Genomic DNA, 22274 nt, shown 5'->3' with positions numbered 1-22274 from the left:
AAAAAAAATTGGCCTTTTTGTTAGGGTCAGCTTGTGATCATTGAAATCATTTCACAGTTTCCTGATAAAGTCCTGTCAGCTAACTCCCTTTTATGTAGTTCTGGGACCAGCTTATTGTTCCTCTGTGGTACCTGTCCAGGTATGTACTGATAGACCAGCTAAGTGAGTTACCCAGTCAACTGGAAATAAAAATTTGTGCATTATGTACTTTTCATCCATCTGAATTTTCCTGTGTGGATTGCTGAAATTGAGTAGTAATGGTCTCTTTGAGTATTGGTTGAAGGAATGGTTATGTTTTGATTCATTCAATAAGAATTTTAACTGCAGACCATATACTAGGCACTGTGTTTAGGTGTTGGGGATAAATAGACAATCCTTGGCTTAAAGGAACTTATGTTTTATTGACAGAGATGGAGGAGCATTGGAGAGAGATTGTTTGCAGATAAGTATATATAGGATATATTCAAAATAGATATACACTGATTTTGGGGAGCTGGGACAGGGGAACTAATACTTGAGGGAATTAAGAAAGGCCTCTTGAAAGAAATAGCATTTGAGCTGATCCTTGAAGGGAGCCAGCAGTTCCAAGAGGAGGGGATGAGGAGAGAGAGCCCTCTAAGCATTTGTTGGGGGGGGGGGAGCTTGAAAAGACTTGGAGGTGGAAGATGGAATGTTGTATTTAGGGTAGTGTAGTTTGACTAGAGTGTAGTTTACATGAGGAGGAAGGAGTAGTCATCCTGGAAAGACTGGCATTTAAAGCCCTTCTCAGTCTGGTTCCAGTGTAATCCTGGATTTTTACATTTAGTTCTAGAACCCATGAAACTTCTCGAGTAGTGGAGTGAAGTGGTGGTCATCATAAGAGCATCAGTTTGGCAGCTACATGGAGATTGGACTGGAGAGGAGAGAGAATTGGGGGGCAGGAGAGATTTCAGGGGTCTGCAGATTAGCATGGGAAAAAAAATCTTTATTTCCATGTAATTGATTTCATTTGTAATCCTATGTGTTTTATTTTATGAATTTAAAACCATTGTTTTGGGAAGGAATCCATAAGCTTGACTAAACTGCCAAAGGGGTCCATGACACAGAAAAGTTTTAAGGAGAGAAGAGGAGGTTTGAGGAAAGAGGAGAGAGGTTGGTCAACAGTGTCAAATGCTGCAGTGAGAAGAGAAGACATATATGGGACAGGATCACTTTCCTTTCTTCAAGTATTTAAAGAGCAGTCCCTTGGAAGAGGGAATCGGCTTATTCTGATTGGCCCCAGAGGGCATCAGTGGGTGGATGGAAGCTGCTTAGAAGCAAATTAAGCTTGATGTAAGGAAAAACTTCCTAAGGGAGCTGTCCAAAAATGGAAAAGGCAGCCTCTGTAAATAGTGGGTTTCCTGCTCATTAAAAATTTTCCAACAACGACTGAATGACCACTTCTCAGTATGTTATAGAGGAGATTCTAATTCAAGTATGAGTTGGACTAGGTAGTATATAAGAAACTTTTCTACTGTGAGATTCTGCAAAAATGAATGTATAAAAATAAATCAAACTTTTTTGGCTTTAGCCCTGACTATAGTCATTCCCATGTTAATCCAATTCACTCCCACAGCTTCAACTGTCATTTCTGTGCTGTGATTCCAAAAACAAAACCCATGTTCCTATCTCTTCTAAAATCCAGCCCAGCATTTCCAAAAACAGATAGTCATCTGGCCCTAAGTATCCCACCTGCAGACTTCAGGAGGTCATGGAAGATAGGAAGGCCTGGTGCGCTATGGTTCATGGGGCATGACTGAAGGAATGAATAGCAAAAAATCTCACCTGTATCAACATTCTACAGTCTACAAGCAAATTTGTTCTTTTTTCCCCAAAGCTAATCTTCCTCCTGACTTTTCCTATTTCTGCTAATGGTACTACCATCAGATTGAAACCTTGAATCACCATTTTTTCCTTTCTCTTCTTTGTCCTTCATATTTGTCATCCTTTCAGTTACCCAGGTTCACAATCAAGGAGCCATCTTTGATTCCTCACTCTCCTTCACCTCACATATACATTCAGTTGCCAAATCTAGGTGATTCTACTCCCGCAATGTTTTCTTGCATCCATTCCCTTCTCACCACTCACACAGGGATTACCCTGAATGGTTCTCATCAAGTTTCATCTGGATTATTGCAATAGCACCTTCATTACTCTCCCTGCCTCAAATCTCTGACCTTCCAAGAGCTTCCTTCAAGTAGCTACCAAAGTAATTTTCCCAGATCCCCTGCAGGGCATTACTCCCTTGTCCAAAGTGCTCCAGGTGCTTCCTTTTGTCTGCACAAACTCCTTCACTGTCTGGATCCATGATTTTTCGATCAATAGTCAATCAACAAACATTTATTAAATGCCTCCTATGTTCTAGTTCTCTGCAAAGTACAGAGGATACAAAAAGCAAAGTGAAACAATCTGTGCCCTCAGGGAGTCACATTCTAAGTGGAGAGACACACTCCTCTGCTCTGTTTATTTTGTTTATACTCCAGCTGCACTGGTCTTGCTGTTTTTCACAGGTGACACTAACTCCTGTCTCCATGCTCTATGCCTGGAAGCCCTCCTTTCTCTTCACTTGTGACTGCTTAGCTTTCTTCATAACTCAACTCAAGCAGTACCTCCTCTGTGAGGCCCTTCCTGATTTTTAACCACCTCCCTCCTTTTGTATGTATTTCATATACGTACAGGTTTCTACTTTATATCTGTAGTGCCTGGCACAGCGTCTGGCACATGGTACTTGTTAGCTGGTTGCAGTCCACTATTTTCTGTTTCCAAAATGTCTTCAGTCATTCACCCAACACTTACTTTTTTTTTAATTTTAAAATTTTAATTAAAATTTTTTTTACATCCAGTACTTATTAAATGCAGAGCACTGTGCTGGGTACTTGGGGAGATAGAAAGTTAAGATCAGAGACACTCCCTGCTTTCATGAAACTTAAAAAATTAGACAAGCAAAGATAAATCTAATAATGCTGCATGAATTGCAAAACATTGCTTTGAGAGGGCTGAGAGAGATCATTACCAATTTTGAGTGTTGGGGAAGGCTTCATGGAGATGGTGGCATTTGAGTTTGGGTTTAAAGGAAGAATAGGGCTTTTAGCAGGTGAAGAGCAAGAGAAGGGGCCCTTCAGGTTTGGGGAGCATGAACAGAGGCATAGGGACAGAAGAACATAGTTTGAGGGTCAGGGTGGTCCAAACTGGTATGGAGGGTACTAATAATATATAGTAGGCTGGTTTCAGATTTTGGAGGGTCTCAATGCTAGGTTTGAGGGACTGAGCTTTATATTCAATAGGGAGCCATTGGTGGGTGAGTGGCATGATCCTGTCTATGTCTAATCAAAGTAATTTCGGCACCATTATTTAGTACATATTGGAGAGGGATGAAAATAGAGGTGTAATACTTTTTAGGAGTCAATGAGTATACTCATCTCCTGAGTTCTGTCCCTTTTCCATCCCATGCCTGGAATACTCTTCCTCTTCACCTCCACCATGTGGCTTCCTTCAAGGCTTAGCCTTAATCCTCCCTTCTGCAAGAGGCCTTTTCTGGTGCTCCCTCTCCCTCCACCTCCCCAAACCTCCTAGAGCCTTCCCTCTGAAATTATCTCCCATACATAGCTGTCTGCGTGTTGTCTTCCCCCAGGAGAATGTGAGCATCGAGGGCCAGGACTCTGGTTTTGCCTTTTCTAGTGCCTGGTTTATTTAGTGCTTGAAAAATGCTTGTTGATTCAGGAGCCAGTTGAAGTAATCAAAGTGAGTGGTAAGGACAGCTTAAACTGGGGTAATCTCTGTGAGGTTAGAGAAGAGAGGACTGACACATGGGTATTGCAGTGGTGGAATTGACAGAACTTGCTAATGGATTCTGTTCCCTCTTCCTCAAAACTCATATCTGAAGATAACCCTGATATAAGACCTAGAGGAAGTGGTGCTGTCATGGGCAGTAATGGTGAAGTTCAGAGGTGCCCAATTGTGGGGGGAAGATAAGTGGGTTTTTTATTTTAGGTAATGGGAAGATATCCAGGATTTGAGGAGCAGTTAGTAGTTTCAAAAGTTATTGAGAGATCTAGACAAAAATAAAAGACCATTGGATTGGATGACCAGGAGGTCTTTAGAGACTTAGAGCAATTTCAGTACAATGATGGGTTTGGAATTATGATTGCATAATGTCAAGCCACTCTTAATAAGGAGATCAAGCTTTCAAGAAATTTAGGACTAAGTGTGAAGTAAAGAAGATAGTTTGAAAAGGTGAAAGGATCAAGGGAGGGCCTTGTTAGGATTAGGGAAATATAGTGGTCATGGACTTGAAGTTAAGGAAGGCCTGGGTTCTAGGCCTGCCTCTGACATTTTGAGAATGCACATTCATTTGCTGTCAGTCAATAAACACGTATTAGGTGCATGTTATATATATTCCAGGCATGTGCTCAGGCTAGTGATACAAAGGTAAAAAACAGTCCCCTGCTCTGAAGGAGCTCCCCTGGGAGAGACAACATGCAAACTATGTATAAAGAAGCTTTTTGTAGGATAAATTTGAAAGAATCAATAAAAGGAAGGCACTAGAATTAAGGGGGATCAGGAAAGGTGGGATTCTAGCTGGGATTTCAAGGAAGCTGGGAAAGTCAGTAGGTAGAGAGTAAAAGGAAATGCATTCCCTTTGTGGGGGGTAGCCAGTGAAAAATGCCTGGAGTTAGAAGAGTATTAGAATATTTTGCTTGAGGAACAGCCAGGAGGCCGCTGCCCCCCCCCTCCCCCTTAGGAGGTAGGGAGGGATATAAAAAGTGAGAAGACTGGGGAGGTAGGGAATAGGGCAGTTTAGGAAAGGCTTTGAAAGCCAGAGGATTTTATTTGTTCCCAAAGGTGATAAGGAGACATTGCAATACGTTGAGTCATGTAGGTAGAGCAGCGGAAAAGTGCTGCCCTTGGAGTCAAAGACCGGAGTTTACATGTGACCTCAGACTCTACTAGTTGTGAGAACCCTAAGCAAGTCGCTTAAACTCTGTTTCAGTTTCTTCAACTGAAAAATGGGAACAATAATAGCACCAACTTTCCAGGGTTGTTGTGAGGACGAAATAACATAGTATTTGGAAAGGGTAGCCCCAGTGCCTGGCACAAGAGTAAATGCTTAATAAATCCACCTCCCCCCTTTCCCTCCTTCCTTCCTTCTTTCCCTCCATTCCTTCGTTCCTTCTTTCCTTCCTGCCTTCCTTCCTTCCAGGGGGTGGGGAGACATGGTTAAACAAAACTGTTGCTTTACTTACTTACTTACTTATTTATTTATTTATTTATTCATTCATTCATTATTTATTTTTGGTTAGGTAGTTGGGGTGACTTGCCCAGGGTCACACAGCTAGTAAGTGTCAAGTGTTTGGTCTGAGGCTATATTTGAACTCAGGTCCTCCCAATTTCAGGGCTGATGCTCTATCCACTGCGCCACCTAGCTGCCCCCAAAACTGCTGCTTTAGAAGGGTCACTTTGGCAGCTGAGTGGAGGATGGATGGGAGCAGGGAGAGACTTGGGTTAGGAAGGCTGTCTAGAGGGTTATTGCAGTAGTCCAGGCATGAGGATGTGAGGGTCTGTACTGCAGTGGTGGCAGTGTCAGAGGAGAGAAAGGGGCACATGACAGAGCTATTATAAAGGTAAAATCCATAGGCCTCAGCAGCAGGTAGGATGCTGGAGAGTGAGAGTAAGGAATTGAGGTTGACACCTAGGTTTCAAGCCTGAGTGACTTAGGAAGACTTACTACTTATTCTCTTTTTGACTTTACACAAGTTTTTTCCCCTATCTATAAAATTAAAGAGTTGGACTAGATAACCAGTAAGATCTCTTTTAGCTTTAGATCCTGTGCTCTTTGTTCCAGTCCCTTGTATACATTATTGTGAAATTAATCTCCGTAAGGCACATCTGTTCAGAAGCATTCACTGACTCTTGATTGCTTATAAATTTAAATTTTGTACTCCTTAGGGTAGTATTCAAGGGCCCCTTTGGCATATCCCTTAACTTGTCTTTCTAATCTTATTTCTCATTCTTATACACAAACCATCTGTTTGAGGTGAACTACACTATCCATGGTATCATTATGCTGTTTTTTTTCTTTCTTCCATGACTTTGTTCATTTCATGTTTCAGAAATTCCCTTCTAGGGGCCGCTAGGTGGCGCAGTGGCTAGAGCACCAGCCCTGAAGTCAGGAGGACCTGAGTTCAAATGCGGCCTCAGACCAAACACTTGACACTTACTAGCTGTGTGACCCTGGGCAAGTCACTTAACCCCAATTGCCTAAAAAGCAAAAAAAAAAATTCCCTTCTAATAATGTCTCTGAAAACCCTATTCTTCCTTCAAGACCCTCCCCCCCAATCTATAATGTGGGAAGGTTGTAATAGATGTCTTTAAGGTTCTCAAAGGCTTTGCAGAGTATCCGCAGTAGGGCAGCAAGGCTGTTGTGGGACTTTGAATTCAGTCCATATAAAGACTGGTTGATGAAATTGTTCAGCCTGGAGAAGAGAAGGGTGTTTGTTTTGGGTGTGTGGCATGGGGGAGAGTGCTGAGGAAGAAAGAGACATGGTAGTGTGTTTTGTGAATTGGAAAGACTCTCATCTGTGAGGAGCAGATCTGTTTTGCTTGATCCCCAAGGACAGAACTAGGAGCAGTGGGTGGAGGTTGCAAAGAGGTCAGTTTTGGTATAATGTCAAGAAACACTTCCTAAAAAAGGAGTGACCCAGAAGTGAAGTGCGCTTCTTTGGGAAGGCCGCGAGTGGGGTTGGGGGGCTGGGAGGCTCTTTGAAGCAAAGATTGGATGACTACGTTGAGGGTAGGTGGTAGAGTGCATTCTGGTCAGGTGCAGATGTCAGGCTAGGTGGCTCAGGAGGTGCCTTCCAGGATGGAGATTCCATCTGGACCATTCTGTGTTTCAATGAATTAGCGCCTTTGGACTCCTTTTAGCTAGGAATGGTAGATCTAGCCCTTTCCTCAGAGCTGCTGTAAGTCTGTTTGTGCCTCTGCCTACCACAGTCTTCCTGCTATCAAAGATCACACGTTAGGCACATATGTTACAATGCTATCTACACAAATCACACATGGTATCTATGTATGTCACATAGGTAATTTACACAGGTCATCTGTATATGTAAAGTGCTTTGCAAATCTTAAAGCATTGTATAAATACTAGTTGTTAATTATTATTGATTTATGAACTTGTATTATTCTCCCTGGTATTCTGTAAGGTCTTTGAGTTTAGAGGCTGTATTTTATTTATCTTTGTGTCTTTCTTAGAGAGAGGCAAAGTGGTATATGGGAATCAGGAAAGATCTGGATTCAAATCCCTCCTGTGATTACTAGCTGTGATTACGAGTAAATCACTTGACCTCCCTGAGCCTCAGTTTACTCATCTTTAAGATGGGAGTAGTAAGACCTGTAGGGCCTACTTCATTGGATTGTCATAAGGATGAAAAGAGATAATCCATGCAAAACTCTTTGCAAGATAATACTAACATTTATGTTGTGGCTTTAATATAATTCACATACTAACATAATGCCCTTTAGCTATATGAACTTATGTTTTGTGTCTGATGCTTTATGATTATGTGGCATAGGACAAGCCACTCTCATGAGGGAGGCACATTTTAGGTTTTTATGAACTTTGAAGTTTTAGAAAGTAATCAGTTCCTAGGAAGTCATTTTTGCAAGGTCCTGCATTTGCTTTCTAAGTAGAACTTTGGGGCTGATTAGCTTACTAATTAGTTTTCTAATAAAACTCAGCCTACTGAGCCCTGTCCCCTCATTCCTTGACACATCATTTAAAATTATCTCTCAGGATCCTTTTTCCTTTATCTGTTATTCATTATTATTCCACCCTTGGCTAGCCTCTCTTGTCCTCTTACCTCTTTCCAGCCAAACTCTAATCTTTTGTAGATTCAATGCTTTAGTCTACCTCTCCACAAAGTCTTTCAGTGGACCTCATTCAGTTGGGAGCAAATTTCCCCATGCTCTTCATCTTTTCTCACCGTGACTGAAACCTGGCTTCCCCTAGCTGATACCATTTCTCTTTGCCAGAGGAGGCTGTTATTTCTCTGACAACTCAGAGTTTCCTTTTTAAAGACTTCTAACCCCGCTTTTCACAGGTACTGTTTTCCTGTGTGTGTTTCTGTATAGACATATGATACCCTCCGGCTGAAGATAAGACCATAAGACCATTTCATAGAATGTTAACTCTTCAAGTTACACGTGCCGCTTAAAGCATATGGATCCTTTTTAGGTCTCTAACACATCTAGGGCCATTGCCAGTTGTCTTGACTTTTGCCTTGCCACTGGACTTTGATGACTCTAGAAGAGAGAGTAAGGCTGATGACTATGCAACTCTGCCTCACTTAAATCCAGTCCTCTTTGAAAATGAAGGATGGATAACAATGGATGGAATTAGTACAATGTAGTAGAAAAAGCCCAGGACTTGAGTTTTGAGATATGTGTCTCTTATTACTTGTGTGGCCTTGGATAAGTCACTCAACCTTTTGGGGGCTTAGTTTCCCAATCTGTAAAAAGAGGAATTTGAACTAGATGACTACTAAAGTCCATTTTAGCTCCAGGTCTGTGGTCCTGTCTTCCCCTCATTTATTAGGAATCAGTTTAGTTCCCCTGTGTCTTTTCTCTCTTTTGTTTCCTTCACACTCTACTTCCTACCCTGCTTTACTCTGCTTCTCTGTGTTGTAAACTTCTTGAAGGCAAGACTTTTTTTTTTTGTATCTCCATTGCTTAGTACAAACACAAGAAAAGGCACTTGATAAAGATATGGTGAAATGAACTGAATTTTCAGCAGTCCTGCTCCTGATGATAACCAAGGGGAGAGTGGAGGGTAGGATGGAAAAAGAAAATTACAGTTTTTCTCCTAAAAATTGGGAGTAAGTAGTAGTTGAGATGATTTTGTTTAGACAAAATATGCCTCTCATGTGGTACAGGCTGTGTTTATTTGCAAAGTTTATGATTTTGAGGTAAATTTAAATAAAGAAAAATTACATGAAAGCTATCCTCTTTTTTTAACAGTAATAAAAATTAGGCCTTAATTTCTAATTTGCAATTCATAATAGCTATAATATGGTGGTGGCTTTGTTACTCTAGGAAATATAGCTCTGGGTGATATGAATTTGCCCATTATTTAATAGCTAACGAGCACACATATAATATAGATTCTTTGTTTTTCTGACTTTTTAAAATGTTGAATGGCCATATAATTTGCCCGATCTTTGAATTACAGATAATGGATCCTTTTTACAGTTGCTGTTAGAGGGGAACTATGAAACCATTTTTCTAGATACAGTTACTCAAAACATTTTTACGGCACTCATATTGAAAGAGGAGAAGATTGACAGCTACCTGGAAAAGCAGATTCTTACATTTCTGGACTGTTCAGAAGATTTGTATGAAACTGAAAGGTAGGACTTTTTTTTTTTGAACTGCCCTTGTCATAGTGGAAACAGAATTGTAGTTAACCTATATAAAAAATTGTTAATGTTAATTCCATTCTTCATCATTTTACTTGGATCTCTGAGTGCTGCCTAAAAAATCTCAGTTTGAGATTTCTGCAGCATCTAACCTAGATTTTGTTTTGTTTTGCTGCATAGGCTCAGGGTAAGAGTGCTTGGTGTCACAGAACCCAGCCTTCAGGTATACATTTTTTGAACAAATATGTCAGCTTTGTTTTATCCTTCCTTTGCACTGGGAAACAAATTCTATAACAAGTTATAGGAGAAGCCGTGTTTCTTTGGTTGCATTTTTAAAAATTTATTATGCTAGTGCTTGATTATTCTGCACCTAGTATCCACCAGAAACTCCTTCATTTTCTAGCTCACTTCTTTAAAGTAAATAACAAGATCTGCTGCTGCTTCTACTCTCCATAGCCCTCTTCTTCTTTCTGATAAGGATGTGTTTCACCCATGACATTCCTTTGGAGTTTTTTCCTTTATGCTCCAATGTTGTATTGTTGGTTCACTAGGTATTTTTTCTTTTTTGTTCTTTTTCAATTTTATTAATTTATTGATTTATCAACAATCACTTCCATATGCTTTTGAGTTGAAAAATTTTCTCCCTCTTCCTCCCCCCCACCCTCCCCAAGAGGGCGCACAATCTGATAATAGTCTTTACATTTGCATTCCTATTAAACATATTTTCACATTAGTGAAGTTGTAAGTAAAAATTAAAACCAATAGGAGGAACCATCAAAAAGAGGAAACAAAACGCAACAGAAGGTAAAAATAAGTGATAGCGATTCGACTTCCATAGTTCTTTCTTTGGATGTGGACAGCATTTTCCATCCTGAGGCCTCTGGAGATGTCTTAGATCCTCCTAATGCTGAGAAGGGTTCAGTTTAACAGTCTTAGTCATTGCGTAACATGGCTGTTATTGTGTACAAAGTCCTCTTGGTTCTGCTCACTTCACTCAGCATCAGGCCGTATAAGTCTTTCCAGGTTTTTCTGAAGTCAGCCTGTTCATCATTTCTTATAGCACAATAGTATTCCATTACATTCATATACCACAACTTGCTCAGCCATTCCCATTGATGGGCATCCTCTCAATTTCCAATTCTTTGCCACCACAAAAGAGCTGCTATAATATTTTTGTACATTGGGTCCTTTTCCCATTTGTTTGATCTCTTTGGGATATAGCCCTAGAAGTGCTATTGCTGGATCAAAGGGTATGCACATTTTTGTAGCCCTTTGGGCATAGTTCCAAATTGTTCTCCAAAATGGTTGGATCATTTCACAACTCCACCAACAATGTATTAGTGTTCCAATTTTCCCACATCTTCTCCAACATTTATCATTTTCCTCTTTTGTTGTGTTGGCCAATCTCATAGGTGTGATGTGGTACCTCAGAGTTGTTTTGATTTGCATTTCTCTAATCAATAACGATTGAGAGCATTTTTTCATATGACTATAGATGGCTTTAATTTCTTCATCTGAGAACTGTCTGTTCATATCCTTTGACCATTTATCAATTGGGGAATGGCTTGTGTTCTTATAAATTTGTCTTAATTCTCAATATATTTTAGAAATGAGGCCTTTACAGAGAGACTGGTTGTAAAAATTCTTTCCCAATTTTCTACCTTCCTTCTAATCTTAGTTGCATTGGCTTTGTTTGTGCAAAAACTTTTCAATTTAATGTAATCAGAATAATCCATTTTGCTTTTCATAATGTTCTCTATCTCCTGTTTGGTCATGAATTCTTCTGTTCTCCATAGATCTGATAGGTAAACTATTCCTTGTTCTCCCAGTTTACTTATGGTATCAGCCTTTATATCTAAGTCATGAACCCATTTTGACTTTATTTTGGTATATGGTGTGAGATTTGGGTCTATGCCTAGTTTCTGCCATACTCTTTTCCAGTTTTCCCAGCAGTTTTTTTCAAAGAGTGGGTTCTTATCCCAGAAGCTGGGGTCTTTGGGTTTATCAAATAATAGATTACTATAGTCATTGACTACTGTGTCTTGCATATTTAACCTATTCCACTGATCCACCTCCCTATTTCTTAGCCAGTACCAAGCAGTTTTGATGATTGCTGCTTTATAATACAATTTAAGATCTGGAATTGCTAGGCCACCTTCCCCTGCATTTCTTTTCATTAGTTCCTTTGATATTCTGGACCTTTTGTTTTTCCAAATGAATCTTGTTATTATTTTTTCTAACTCTATAAAATAATTTTTGGTAGTTTGATTGGTATGGCACTGAATAAGTAAATTAGCTTAGGTAGGATTGTCATTTTTATTATATTAGCTCGGCCTACCCATGAGCAACTGATGTTTTTCCAATTATTTAGATCTGATTTTATTTGTGTGAAAAGTGTTTTGTAATTGTGTTCATAGAGTTCCTGGGTTTGTTTTGGGAGGTAGACTCCTAAATATTTTATAATGTCTACAGTAAGTTTAAATGGGATTTCTCTTTCTATCTCTTGCTGTTGGGCTTTGTTGGTAATATATAGAAATGCTGATGATTTCTGTGGGTTTATTTTATAGCCTGCAACTTTGCTAAAGTTGTTTATTATTTCAAGTAGTTTTTTACTTGATTCTCTAGGATTCTCTAAGTATATCATCATGTCATCTGCAAAGAGTGATAGCTTTGTTTCTTCTTTGCCTATTCTAATGCCTTCAATTTCTTTTTCTTCTCTTATTGCTAAAGCTAAGTTTCCAGTACAATATTGAATAACAGTGGTGATAATGGACATCCTTGTTTCACCCCGATCTTATTGGAAATGCTTCTAGCCTGTCCCATTACATATAATGCTTGCTGAAGGTTTTAGATATATGCTATTTATTATTTTAAGGAAGACTCCATTTATACCTATGCTTTCTAGTGTTTTTAATAGGAATGGGTGTTGTATTTTATCAAAAGCTTTTTCTGCATCTATTGAGATGATCATGTGGTTTCTGGTTTGTTTGGTGTTGATATGCTCAATGACGCTAATAGTTTTCCTAATATTGAACCAACCCTGCATTCCTGGTATAAATCCTACCTGGTCATAGTGTATTATTCTTGTGATAAGTTGCTGCAATCTATTTGCTAGTATTTTGTTTAAAATTTTTGCATCTATATTCATTAGAGAAATTGGTCTATAATTTTCTTTCTCTATTTTGACTCTTCCTGGTTTAGGTATCAACACCATATTTGTATCATAAAAAGAATTTGGTAAGACTCCTTCTTCACCTATTTTCCCAAATAGTCTATATAGTATTGGAATTAATTGTTCTTTAAATGTTTGATAGAATTCGCATGTAAATCCATCTGGCCCTGGAGATTTTTTCCTAGGGAGTTCATCAATGGCTTGTTCAATTTCTTTTTCTGAGATGGGGTTATTTAAGTATTTTACTTCCTCTTCGTTAATCTGGGCAATTTATATTTTTGTAAATATGTATCCATTTCACTAAGATTGTCAAATTTGTTGGCATATAGTTGGGCAAAATAATTCCTAATTATTGTTTTAATTTCCTCTTCCTTGGTGGTAGCTTCACCCTTTTCATTCTTGATACTAGTAATTTGGTTTTCTTCTTTCTTTTTTTTAAATTAAATTAACCAAAGGTTTATCTATTTTATTGGTTTTTTCATAAAACCAGCTCTTAGTTTTATTTATTAGTTCAATAGTTTTCTTAATTTCAATTTTTTAATTTTTCCTTTGGTTTTCAATATTTCTAATTTAGTGTTTAGTTGAGGATTTTTAAGTTGTTCTTTTTTAGTTTTTTGTTGTATGCCCAATTCATTAATCTCCTCTTTTTCTATTTTATTTATGTAAGCATTTAGAGGATATAAAACTTCCCCTAAGAACTGCTTTGCTGCATCCCATAGTTTTGGTATGTTGTCTCATTATTGTCATTCTCTTGAATGAAATTATTGTTTCTATGATTTGTTGTTTGACCCAATCATTTTTTAGGATTAGATTATTTAGTTTCCAATTATTTTTTAGTCTATCTTTCCATGGCCCTTTATTACATATAATTTTTATTGCATCATGATCTGAAAAGGATGCATTTAATATTTCTGCCTTTCTGCATTGGATTGTGAGGTTTTTATGCCCTAGTACATGGTCAATTTTTGTGTATGTGCCATGTACTGCGAGAAAAAAGTATATTCCTTTCTATCCCCATTCAGTTTTCTCCAGAGGTCTATCATACCTAACTTTTCTAATGTTCTATTCACCTCCTTAACTTCTTTCTTGTTTATTTTGTGGTTAGATTTATCTAGTGCAGAGAGGGGAGGTTCAGGTCCCCCACTAGTATAGTTTTGCTGTCTATTTCTTCCTGTATCTCCCTGAACTTCTCCTGTAAGAATTTGGATGCTATACCATTTGGTGCATATATGTTTAGTAATGATATTACTTCATTGTCTATGGTGCCTTTTAGCAGGATGTAGTTTCCTTCCTTATCTCTTTTGATTAGATCTATTTTTGCTTTTGCTTTGTCTGAGATCAGGATTGCTACCCCTGCTTTTTTTACTTCAGCTGAGCATAATATATTCTGCTCCAGCCTTTTACCTTTACCCTGTATGTGTCACTCTTTTTCAAATGTGTTTCCTGTAAACAACATATTGTAGGATTATGGTTTTTAATCCATTCTGCAATCCTTTCCGTTTTATGGGAGAGTTCATCCCATTCACATTCACAGTTATGATTACTATCTGTGTCTTTTTCTCCATCCTTTTTCCCCCCATTTATGCTTTTCTTTCTCCTTTTTCCTTTCCCCCCCTTCACTAGTGTTTTGCTTTTGACCACTGCCTCCTTCAGTCCCTCCTCCCTTTTATTATCCCTTTCCCTTTTCTTCCCCTTTACTCTTACTTTCTTCCCTCCCTTCTCCCCCTCCCCTTTTCCCTCCTCTTTCTTTCCCCTTTTCCCTCCTACTGCCTATAGGGCAAGTTAGATTTCTATACCTAACTGATTATGTTATGCCCTTCTTGAGCCAAATCTGATGAGAGTAAGGTTCAAACAATGCTCCCCCCCTTCTTTCCCTCTGCTGTAATAGGATTTTGTGTCTTTTCCTGTAATGTAATTTACCCTTGTCTGCCTCCTCCTTTCTCAGTACATTTTCTAAGATCAGATTGATCCACTTATTTGGATCCATTTAACCCACTTAGATTTTTTTTTATCATTACATCAAAGTCAACTAATATCCACCCTCTTTATGTATACTCCTTTAACATGGTGTAATAACAATACAGTTCTCAAGGGTTGCAAGTGTCATATTCCCTTGTAGGGGTTTAAACACCCCCCCCATTAACAACATATTGTATCTTTCTGTCCCATTTACCTTTTTATGTCCTTCTTGAGTCCTGTACTTGAAGATCAAATTTTTTGTTGAGCTCTGGTCTTTTTATCAGGAAAGTTTGGAAGTCTCCTATTTGTTGAATATCCATCTCCTCCCTTGAAAAATGATGCTCATTTTTGCTGGGTAATTGATCCTTGGCTGCATTCCAAGCTCCTTTGCCTTAGGAATATCATGTTCTGCGGTCTTTTAATGTAGAAGCTGCAAGGTCCTGTGTAATCCTGACTGTGGTTCCATGATATTTAAATTGTTTCTTTCTGGCTGCTTGCAGCACCTTCTCTTTCATCTGGTAATTTTGGAATTTTGCTATTATATTCCTTGGCGTTGTCAATTTGGGATCTCTTTCAGGTGGTGATGGTGGATTCTTTCTATGGTTATTTTCCCTTCTGGTTCTAGGACTTCGGCAGTTTTCCTTTATGATTTCCTGAAAGATACTGTCCAGGCTCTTTTTTCATCATGATTTTCAGGTAGTCCAATAATTTTTAAATTGTCTCTCCTGATCGATTTTCCAGGTCGGTTGTTTTACTGATGAGGTATTTTACTTTCATTTTTTTTTCATTTTTTTGTTTCTGTTTGACTGATTCTTGCTCTCTCATAGAGACATTAGTTTCCATTTGTCCAATTCTAGTTTTTAACAGATTGTTTTCTTCTGTTAGTTTTTGTACTTCCTTCTTCAATTGGCCAATTGTGTTTTTTAGGGACTTGTTTTCTTCAGTGTATTTTTTTTTCCAATTGGCCAATTGTATTTTTGAAGGACTCTTCTACCTCTCTCATTTGACTATTAAAATCCTTCTTGAGCTCTTCTAAGAAGGCTTTTTGGGCTTCAGACCAGTTCATATTCCCTTTTGTTGTTGCAGATGTGGGTTTGTTGACAATGTTGTCCTCTTCAGAATTTCTGTCTTGATCTTCACTCTTCTCATAATATGAATCTATGGTATGTTTCTTTTTACTCATGGTGTTTCTTTATTCCCTGCCCTTTAAAGAGATTGAGCTCTCCTGCTGGGGAACATAGGGTACTGACCCAAGCTTCTTGTGTTGGGAGCCTAGGTCTTGGTCACTGCTGGGGCTGGCTTGGAGGCTGTAGGTTCTGGCAGCTTACCTTGTGTTGGGCTGGAATCAGCAAGGCTGGAACTTTCAGGCAATTCTAGGTTGCCTGCTTTTCCTTTCCTTTAGCTTTCTTCAGCTCCTTTTAGATGGGTGCTGCAGGGTGTTTAATCTGCCTGGGGCCCCTGCAGTGTTGTCTCCCTGCTAACTGGAGATTCCTTTGGGTGGAGTGAGACCTGGTGGTTTTCTGAGCTGGTTTCCACCGGTTCCCCCCCCTCACTGAGGCACTGGAGGTCCAGGTGTTGGTGTTTGGCTCTACCACCTGGGCTTCAGGATTTCTTCACAATTGGAGGCTCAGGGCTCCACAGCTCACCTGGTGTTGGGTTGGAATCAGCAAGGGCTTTAGGAAGCCTTTAGGTTGTTTTCTTCACCTCCTTTCAGAATGCTGCAGGGTACTTATCCCACTGGGGCCCCTTGTAGTTCTGCCTCCCTTATTTTTGCTGAGGCACTGGGAGACCCGTTTGCTGGGCTACTGCACTGCTGCTCCCCGTCTTTCCTCTCGTTCAGTTGTTCCAGGGTTTTTTCCTGGGGTGATATTTTCTGGGTTTTCAGAGGTTGATAGGGAAGAGTGAGAGTGGCTACCTTTTCACTCCGCCATCTTCCCGGAAGTGGAACTAGGTATTTTTTCTAATAAATTTCCTGTATCAAAGTTGTTAATTGTTGTCTCTCGGACTTTCCCAATGTGGGCAGCTGCTACCTCAGTATACAGAGAATAGGACTTTTGACTCTTTTTTTTTGGCTCGTATTTTCTATAATTGTATTTAGAACAAGAATAAACTAGTCTGAGATGAATAAATTATATCCCTAACCAGTATAGGATACATACTAGCTCCAGCTTCCTGTTCTAAAATGACTTCATATTCATCCCTGACATGCATTCTGTGTTCCAGAAAAATTACACTACTAGTTGTTCCCTAGACTTTAACATTCTATCTACCACATCCATGCATTTGTATAGATTCTCTCCCAAGCTTGAACTGTATTCCTCTTAGCTTCTCCACCTTAGACTCTCTAGCTTTCTACAAGGCCCTTCTCAATTGCTAGCCACCTCATTTTTCAAGACTCTTCTGATTTCTCTAGTTGTTCTTGACATCTTGAAGTTTTTTTGTATTAATTTTTTATTTGTGTGCATGTTCCTTCCCCTACACCTCGCCCCCTTTAAAACGTAGGCTTCTTGAAGGCTGGTATTGTTTTGGGTGTGCTTTTGTTTCCCCAGCATAGTGCCTTGCACTTAGTATGTACTTAATAAATATTTGTTAAAATGTATTGAAAGCATTATTCATTTGGAGTATGTAGTTTTCTTTGCTCTATGTAGATGGGTTACCTTCTTTCCAGCCTGTAGTTCAAGGATATTTTAGAGGACAACTTTTTTTTTTATTTCTGTCACAGATATTTATATAGATGGTGCAGCATGAGAATTACTTAAGAAAATGAGCTCAGTAAGATCTTTGTCTAGGGTTTTCTTCCTATGTTCAGATTATCATTCAGATATTTTCAGAAAATGTGAGAGCTGCTGAACTTTGAAAAGGGCAAGTTCACAGGATTGTGTCTCCAGAGCTGGAATGGACCTTGGAGGTCATCTAGTCCAGAATCCTAATTTTGCAGATAAGGAAACTGAGGCCCATAGAAATTAAATAACAGTCACACAGATCAAAATCTGCAGAGCTAGCATTTGAACTCCAGTCCTGTGGTTTTAGTTTCAGTACTTCAAGTTCAGCGTTCTTTTTACCATACTATGGTACCTCATCATTGAGATGGGTTAGTTTGTTTCAGAACTGTTTTGATAAGTATCCTAGATATTCTCAACCATTCTGAACTGAGATCGTTGATTTTCTTTTATATAACTAAGATCAGACCATATGTACCTGTGGCTGTACCCACAAAAGGGCTTCATGTTTATGTTTTTAATTCTCTCCTTTGCAGACAACAGATGATATTTCTGCTTGGAGTGAGCAGCTTACAACTCTTCGTTCAGAGCAACTGGACTGGACCTCCTGTTGACTTACAGCCCCAGGACTTCTTGCCATCTGTTTTATTACAGCAGTTCAGTGACGTATGTTGGCTCAACCTTCCCTTTTGGGTTCTTACTCTGTTTACTGTCTCTGAGAAAAAGTGTGAATACATATGGAATTGGGGACCTATAGGATAATAAAGATGCATATATAACTCTTCATCATGTAGGAAACTACATGAGTCCTTGTTCCTTCATTAGATTATAAATGTTTTGAAAAGTTCCAATTCTACTTGTTCAACTCCTAGTCAAATGATGATAACCTAGTTTGTTATGCATTTGGTTGTGTTTCTCATTATAGTGCAGACACCTCTGCCTCTTAGTTGCAGTGTCTGGAATATATTAAAAAAAGTTAGAAAAATGTGTATATGCAAAACTTCTAGATCACGTTTGAGGTGAGAATTATTGTTTGTGGGACGTGTGGTCCAGGAAATTAAAGAAAACAGTTACATTTAAGAATAGTAACTGATTATGTTTCCCATGGGATCCTGGGATTTGGATATAGAAGTCACCTTAGATATCTCATCCAACCCTTTCATTTTATACATGAAGAACCTGAGATATAAAGGGTTAAAGTGACATATGGAAGGTGTCACAGGTAAATATATCAGATGGATGCTACTGATTGGTCAGTTAACTATTCATCATGTTAAATACCTACACTATGCATATGCAGGCCTGTGCTAACCACTGAGAGTTGATAAAAAAAAAAAATCCAAGAACTAAGAAACAGGAAATATACTTCCCTCTCCCCACAAAGAGAAGGGCTTCAGAGCAGTCACATGGATGTTATGAAGTCTATATGTAAGGCACCCACTCAGCTATTTGATCATTCTTTAGATACAGTTCTAACAATCTTAGTTGTCTAGTTTCCCAGCCCCATAGCAGAGGGGAAATTGTTAAACTAGAATTTGTATGGTTGTTAGAGGAAGATCCTCCCGGCAGTGGAGGAGATAAGCTCGAGCAGTAAGAAGCTGTAAGAAGGAGATCAGAATTTTTAAAAAAGCAGTAATTTGGAGCCAGGAAGTATAGAGGCAAATTGTTCTGCATAACTCAATAACTTCTGAGACCATGGCTCTTCGGTAATTGATGGTCATGATTATGCTGAATCATCAAAAAGTTAAATTCAGTGAAGGTCATAATTTAATGAATTTGCTTTAATATGACAGGGAAATGTGTACTGGACCAGGTGGACAGGAAAGTGGTTACTAAACGCTTTAGGAAGGTTTCGTTTAAAATTATCACAGGATTGCGGACTTAGATCTAGAAGGGACCTCAGAGGTCCTCCAGTTCAGCCTCCTCATTTTACAGATGAAGAGGTTCAGTCCTAGGGATGTGACATTATTTGCCCAAGATCACATCTAAGAATGGCAAATTCTGAGTAATGAGAAAACCAATGAAGGTCCTAGGGATCAGATAATGAAATGGACCTCTCTCTTCATAGCAGAACGGAAAGGGAGCAGTAAGAAAGACTATTATATGCACTGTCAGATGTAATCATTGTATCAGACATTTTTGCTTAATTGTTTTTCCTAGTCCCAAGGAAGGCTTCACTCCTGAGGGAGAGATTTAAACTGACTGTAATGTAAAGACAAGAGGCATCAATAAAATGTATTTTTCAAAAAATAAAGGATGTCCCTCATACTTTCTTTCTATTGCAACTAAGAAAGTTTTGTAGAGCAAGTTAAGTAATGTATGCTGGATAACATAGCCAGTATGTTTCACAAGTGGGACTTGAAGTCAGGTCTTCCTGGCTTTGAGAGTCTTCATTTTATAGTCACAGAGGAGCTGCTGGAGTTTTTGGGCTGAGGAGAGACCCTAGCATGGGCAATGGACTTATGCTGATGCATCTTCCCCCATTCTCCTGGTGTATTTTTGAGACAGCTTCTGAGGAAAAGGGTATGGCCAAGGAATTTTAGCACCACAGCATAGCTAATGTCTTACAATCCAGCCCATTGTTTTCATCAGGATTGTTATTTTAATCTGCTAAGCTAACTGGCCATATACAGCAGTGTTAACTGAAGTTTTATGTACAACTGGAGGTCACCTTTGCACATCTTGCTTGATCAGTGCTTAACTCTTCTTTCATTCTTTTTGCCCTGCTTCTCTAAATGTTCAGTATCTTTTTGTTGCCATGTTATTAAATGTTTTCTTTTTTAATATGCCTTATACTTGACAGTGACTGATGAAATATTCCTATGATCATCATAGCCTTAGCATGGCCTTTTGAAGTTAGATACATAAAACCAGGTATGGTGTTGCACTTCTGTAATCCCTGGCTAGCAAGGAGGTTGAGGCTGGTTTATCTTTTGATGAGAAGATCGGAGGTACAGTGGGCTGTGCCAGTCAGGTGTCCGCACTAAATTTGGCACTGATGTGGAGAGCCTCTGAGATCAGGGACCTACTAGGTTGCCTAAGAAGGGGAAACCAGTTCAGGTTGGAAAAGGAGTGGGTCAGAGATCCTATGCTGATTATTAGTGGGATTAGGCCTTTGGGTAGCTGTTGCATTTCCAATTTTGGGGAAAACCAGTCTTTAAAAAAAAAATTAGAAACAAACAATTCCCTTTTAAAACTAGATTGTTACCCAAACCCTTTGGGAGCGCATTTAGAACTCAAATCAGAATACCATTGGTAATTCATAGGCACAGATAAGATACTTAGACTCTTTAATTTTCTTGTTTTGAAAAAAAAAGTTTAATTAGTACCATATTTTAAGTGCTTTGAGATGAAAGTTGGATAAGAAATCAGTCATTTATTGAGTATCAAGCAGTACCCAAATAATTTCCAAGTTAGTCATCTGAGAGTGAAATATTATCTGATTAAATGATGCAATACTTTCATCTAAACTACATGTCTTGTACATGTGTAATGTGATTCTCTCTGATGCTGTTTATAGCCAGTGATTCTGCTTTCAGGAAAATGGTCTGAAATTTATGCTTAGAGTAGGTAGGCTTTGACATCAAGTCAAGTCAAGTGGGTTAAGGATGAGTTTTCTCAGTGTTGACTCTTCTCCTGTCACTTTCCATGGTTTAACTTAGCTTTTTTCTTCTTTCTTCTTTTCTAACTTGAAAATTAGGGGATAAAGCCTGTAGATCCCCTACATTGTAGTATGTGTGGATCAAAGAGAGATACCTGTCCATGTTTGATCACGTTAAGAGTGTATGCACTGGACTACAATATCCTGGATTCTCATAATATATAGTTTTTTATTGACCAAAGTTGTGGTTGTTTGTAGGAAAGAAAATGTAAGGGCTCCAGTACCCTGCCTCTTTGCCCTGCTTCAAGAAAAATAAAATATAAGGGACATCCTTTATTTTTTGAAAGATGCATTTTATTGATGCCTCTTGTCTTTACATTATAGTCAGTTTATATCCTTCGCTCTGGATTGAAGCCTTCCTTGGGACTAGGAAAAACAATCAAAAATGTCTGATACAATGATTACATCTGACAGTGTATATAATAATCTTTTTACTGCTCGTTTTCCATTCTGCCATGAGGAGGGAGGTCCATTTCATAATCTGATCCCTAGGGCCTTCATTTTTTTTCTCATTACTTAGAATTTGACATCCTTTGAACAATCTTTTCATTTATATGTTGGGAACTATTGTTTTCTTGGTTCTGTATATTTTGCACAGCATAAATTCATACAGATTTTCCCTTGTTTCTCTGAATTCTTTATTCATCAGTTTTTCTGCACAATAATATTCCATTGCATTCACATGTCATTTTCTCAGCTGTTTTTGAAGTTGAGAGAGAACCCTCCTTTGTTAATCCCACACCTTTGTAGCATCTTCAGTTCATTTCTTGCTTTCAAAGTCTTTTTTTTCCTTCTAAAAACAAAGTAGAATAAACATTGGATTTTGGAGTTTGAGAATTCTTGCTTAGTATTTGTGTGACTTTGAGCAAATCATTTCCCTTTTCTGGGCCTCAGTTTCCTTATATGTAAAATGAATAGGTTGAGATAAATGATTTCTAAAGTCTGTTAGTTCTAAATGCTAGGATCTTATGCTCCTTTCCTCTTTTATTCATGCATCCATCCATTCATTTGGCAACTGTTTATTAAAATGCTTGCTATATAATGCATACCCTCTCAACCTCTCCTCAGATTACTTACTTCCCTGATAAGTAATTCTCCTGCAGTTGAGTGATAGAAAGAAAGCTTTTTTAAAAAAGGATAGAAGAGACTTTACCGTGTTTGTGACAGAAAAGGAAAGAGCCAGTTGTATTAAACAGATACTGAAGAGAGGAGAATAGCTGGAGTATGCTTGCTGTTTCTTTGTGTGATATTCACTGCAAATGCTTCTTGTGGCCCTGAAACTGTAGGAAAACAATCTTTCATGTGGCAGCATTAGACACTGGCTGCCTTCT

At 38.7% G+C, this 22274-nt stretch overlaps 1 protein-coding gene across 2 annotated transcripts in view; it reads left to right on the top strand.

The window, feature by feature from the left end:
* TTC27 (tetratricopeptide repeat domain 27) overlaps positions 1–22274 on the top strand; it is a 246620-nt gene that overhangs the window by 4184 nt on the left and 220162 nt on the right. For both annotated transcript variants that reach the window (XM_020972342.2, XM_020972341.2), the window contains exons 2-3: positions 9245–9422; positions 17819–17948. In XM_020972342.2, coding sequence (XP_020828001.1) covers positions 9245–9422; positions 17819–17948 — 308 coding nt within the window. The remainder of the gene's footprint in view (positions 1–9244; positions 9423–17818; positions 17949–22274) is intronic.

The sequence above is a fragment of the Phascolarctos cinereus genome, unplaced genomic scaffold (genome assembly GCF_003287225.1).
Source record: "Phascolarctos cinereus isolate Bilbo 61053 unplaced genomic scaffold, phaCin_HiC Scaffold_2;HRSCAF=192, whole genome shotgun sequence".
Classification (NCBI taxonomy): Eukaryota; Metazoa; Chordata; class Mammalia; order Diprotodontia; family Phascolarctidae; genus Phascolarctos; species Phascolarctos cinereus.
The sequence above is the reverse complement of the archived record's forward strand: the minus strand, read 5'-3'. Positions and strand labels throughout refer to the sequence as shown.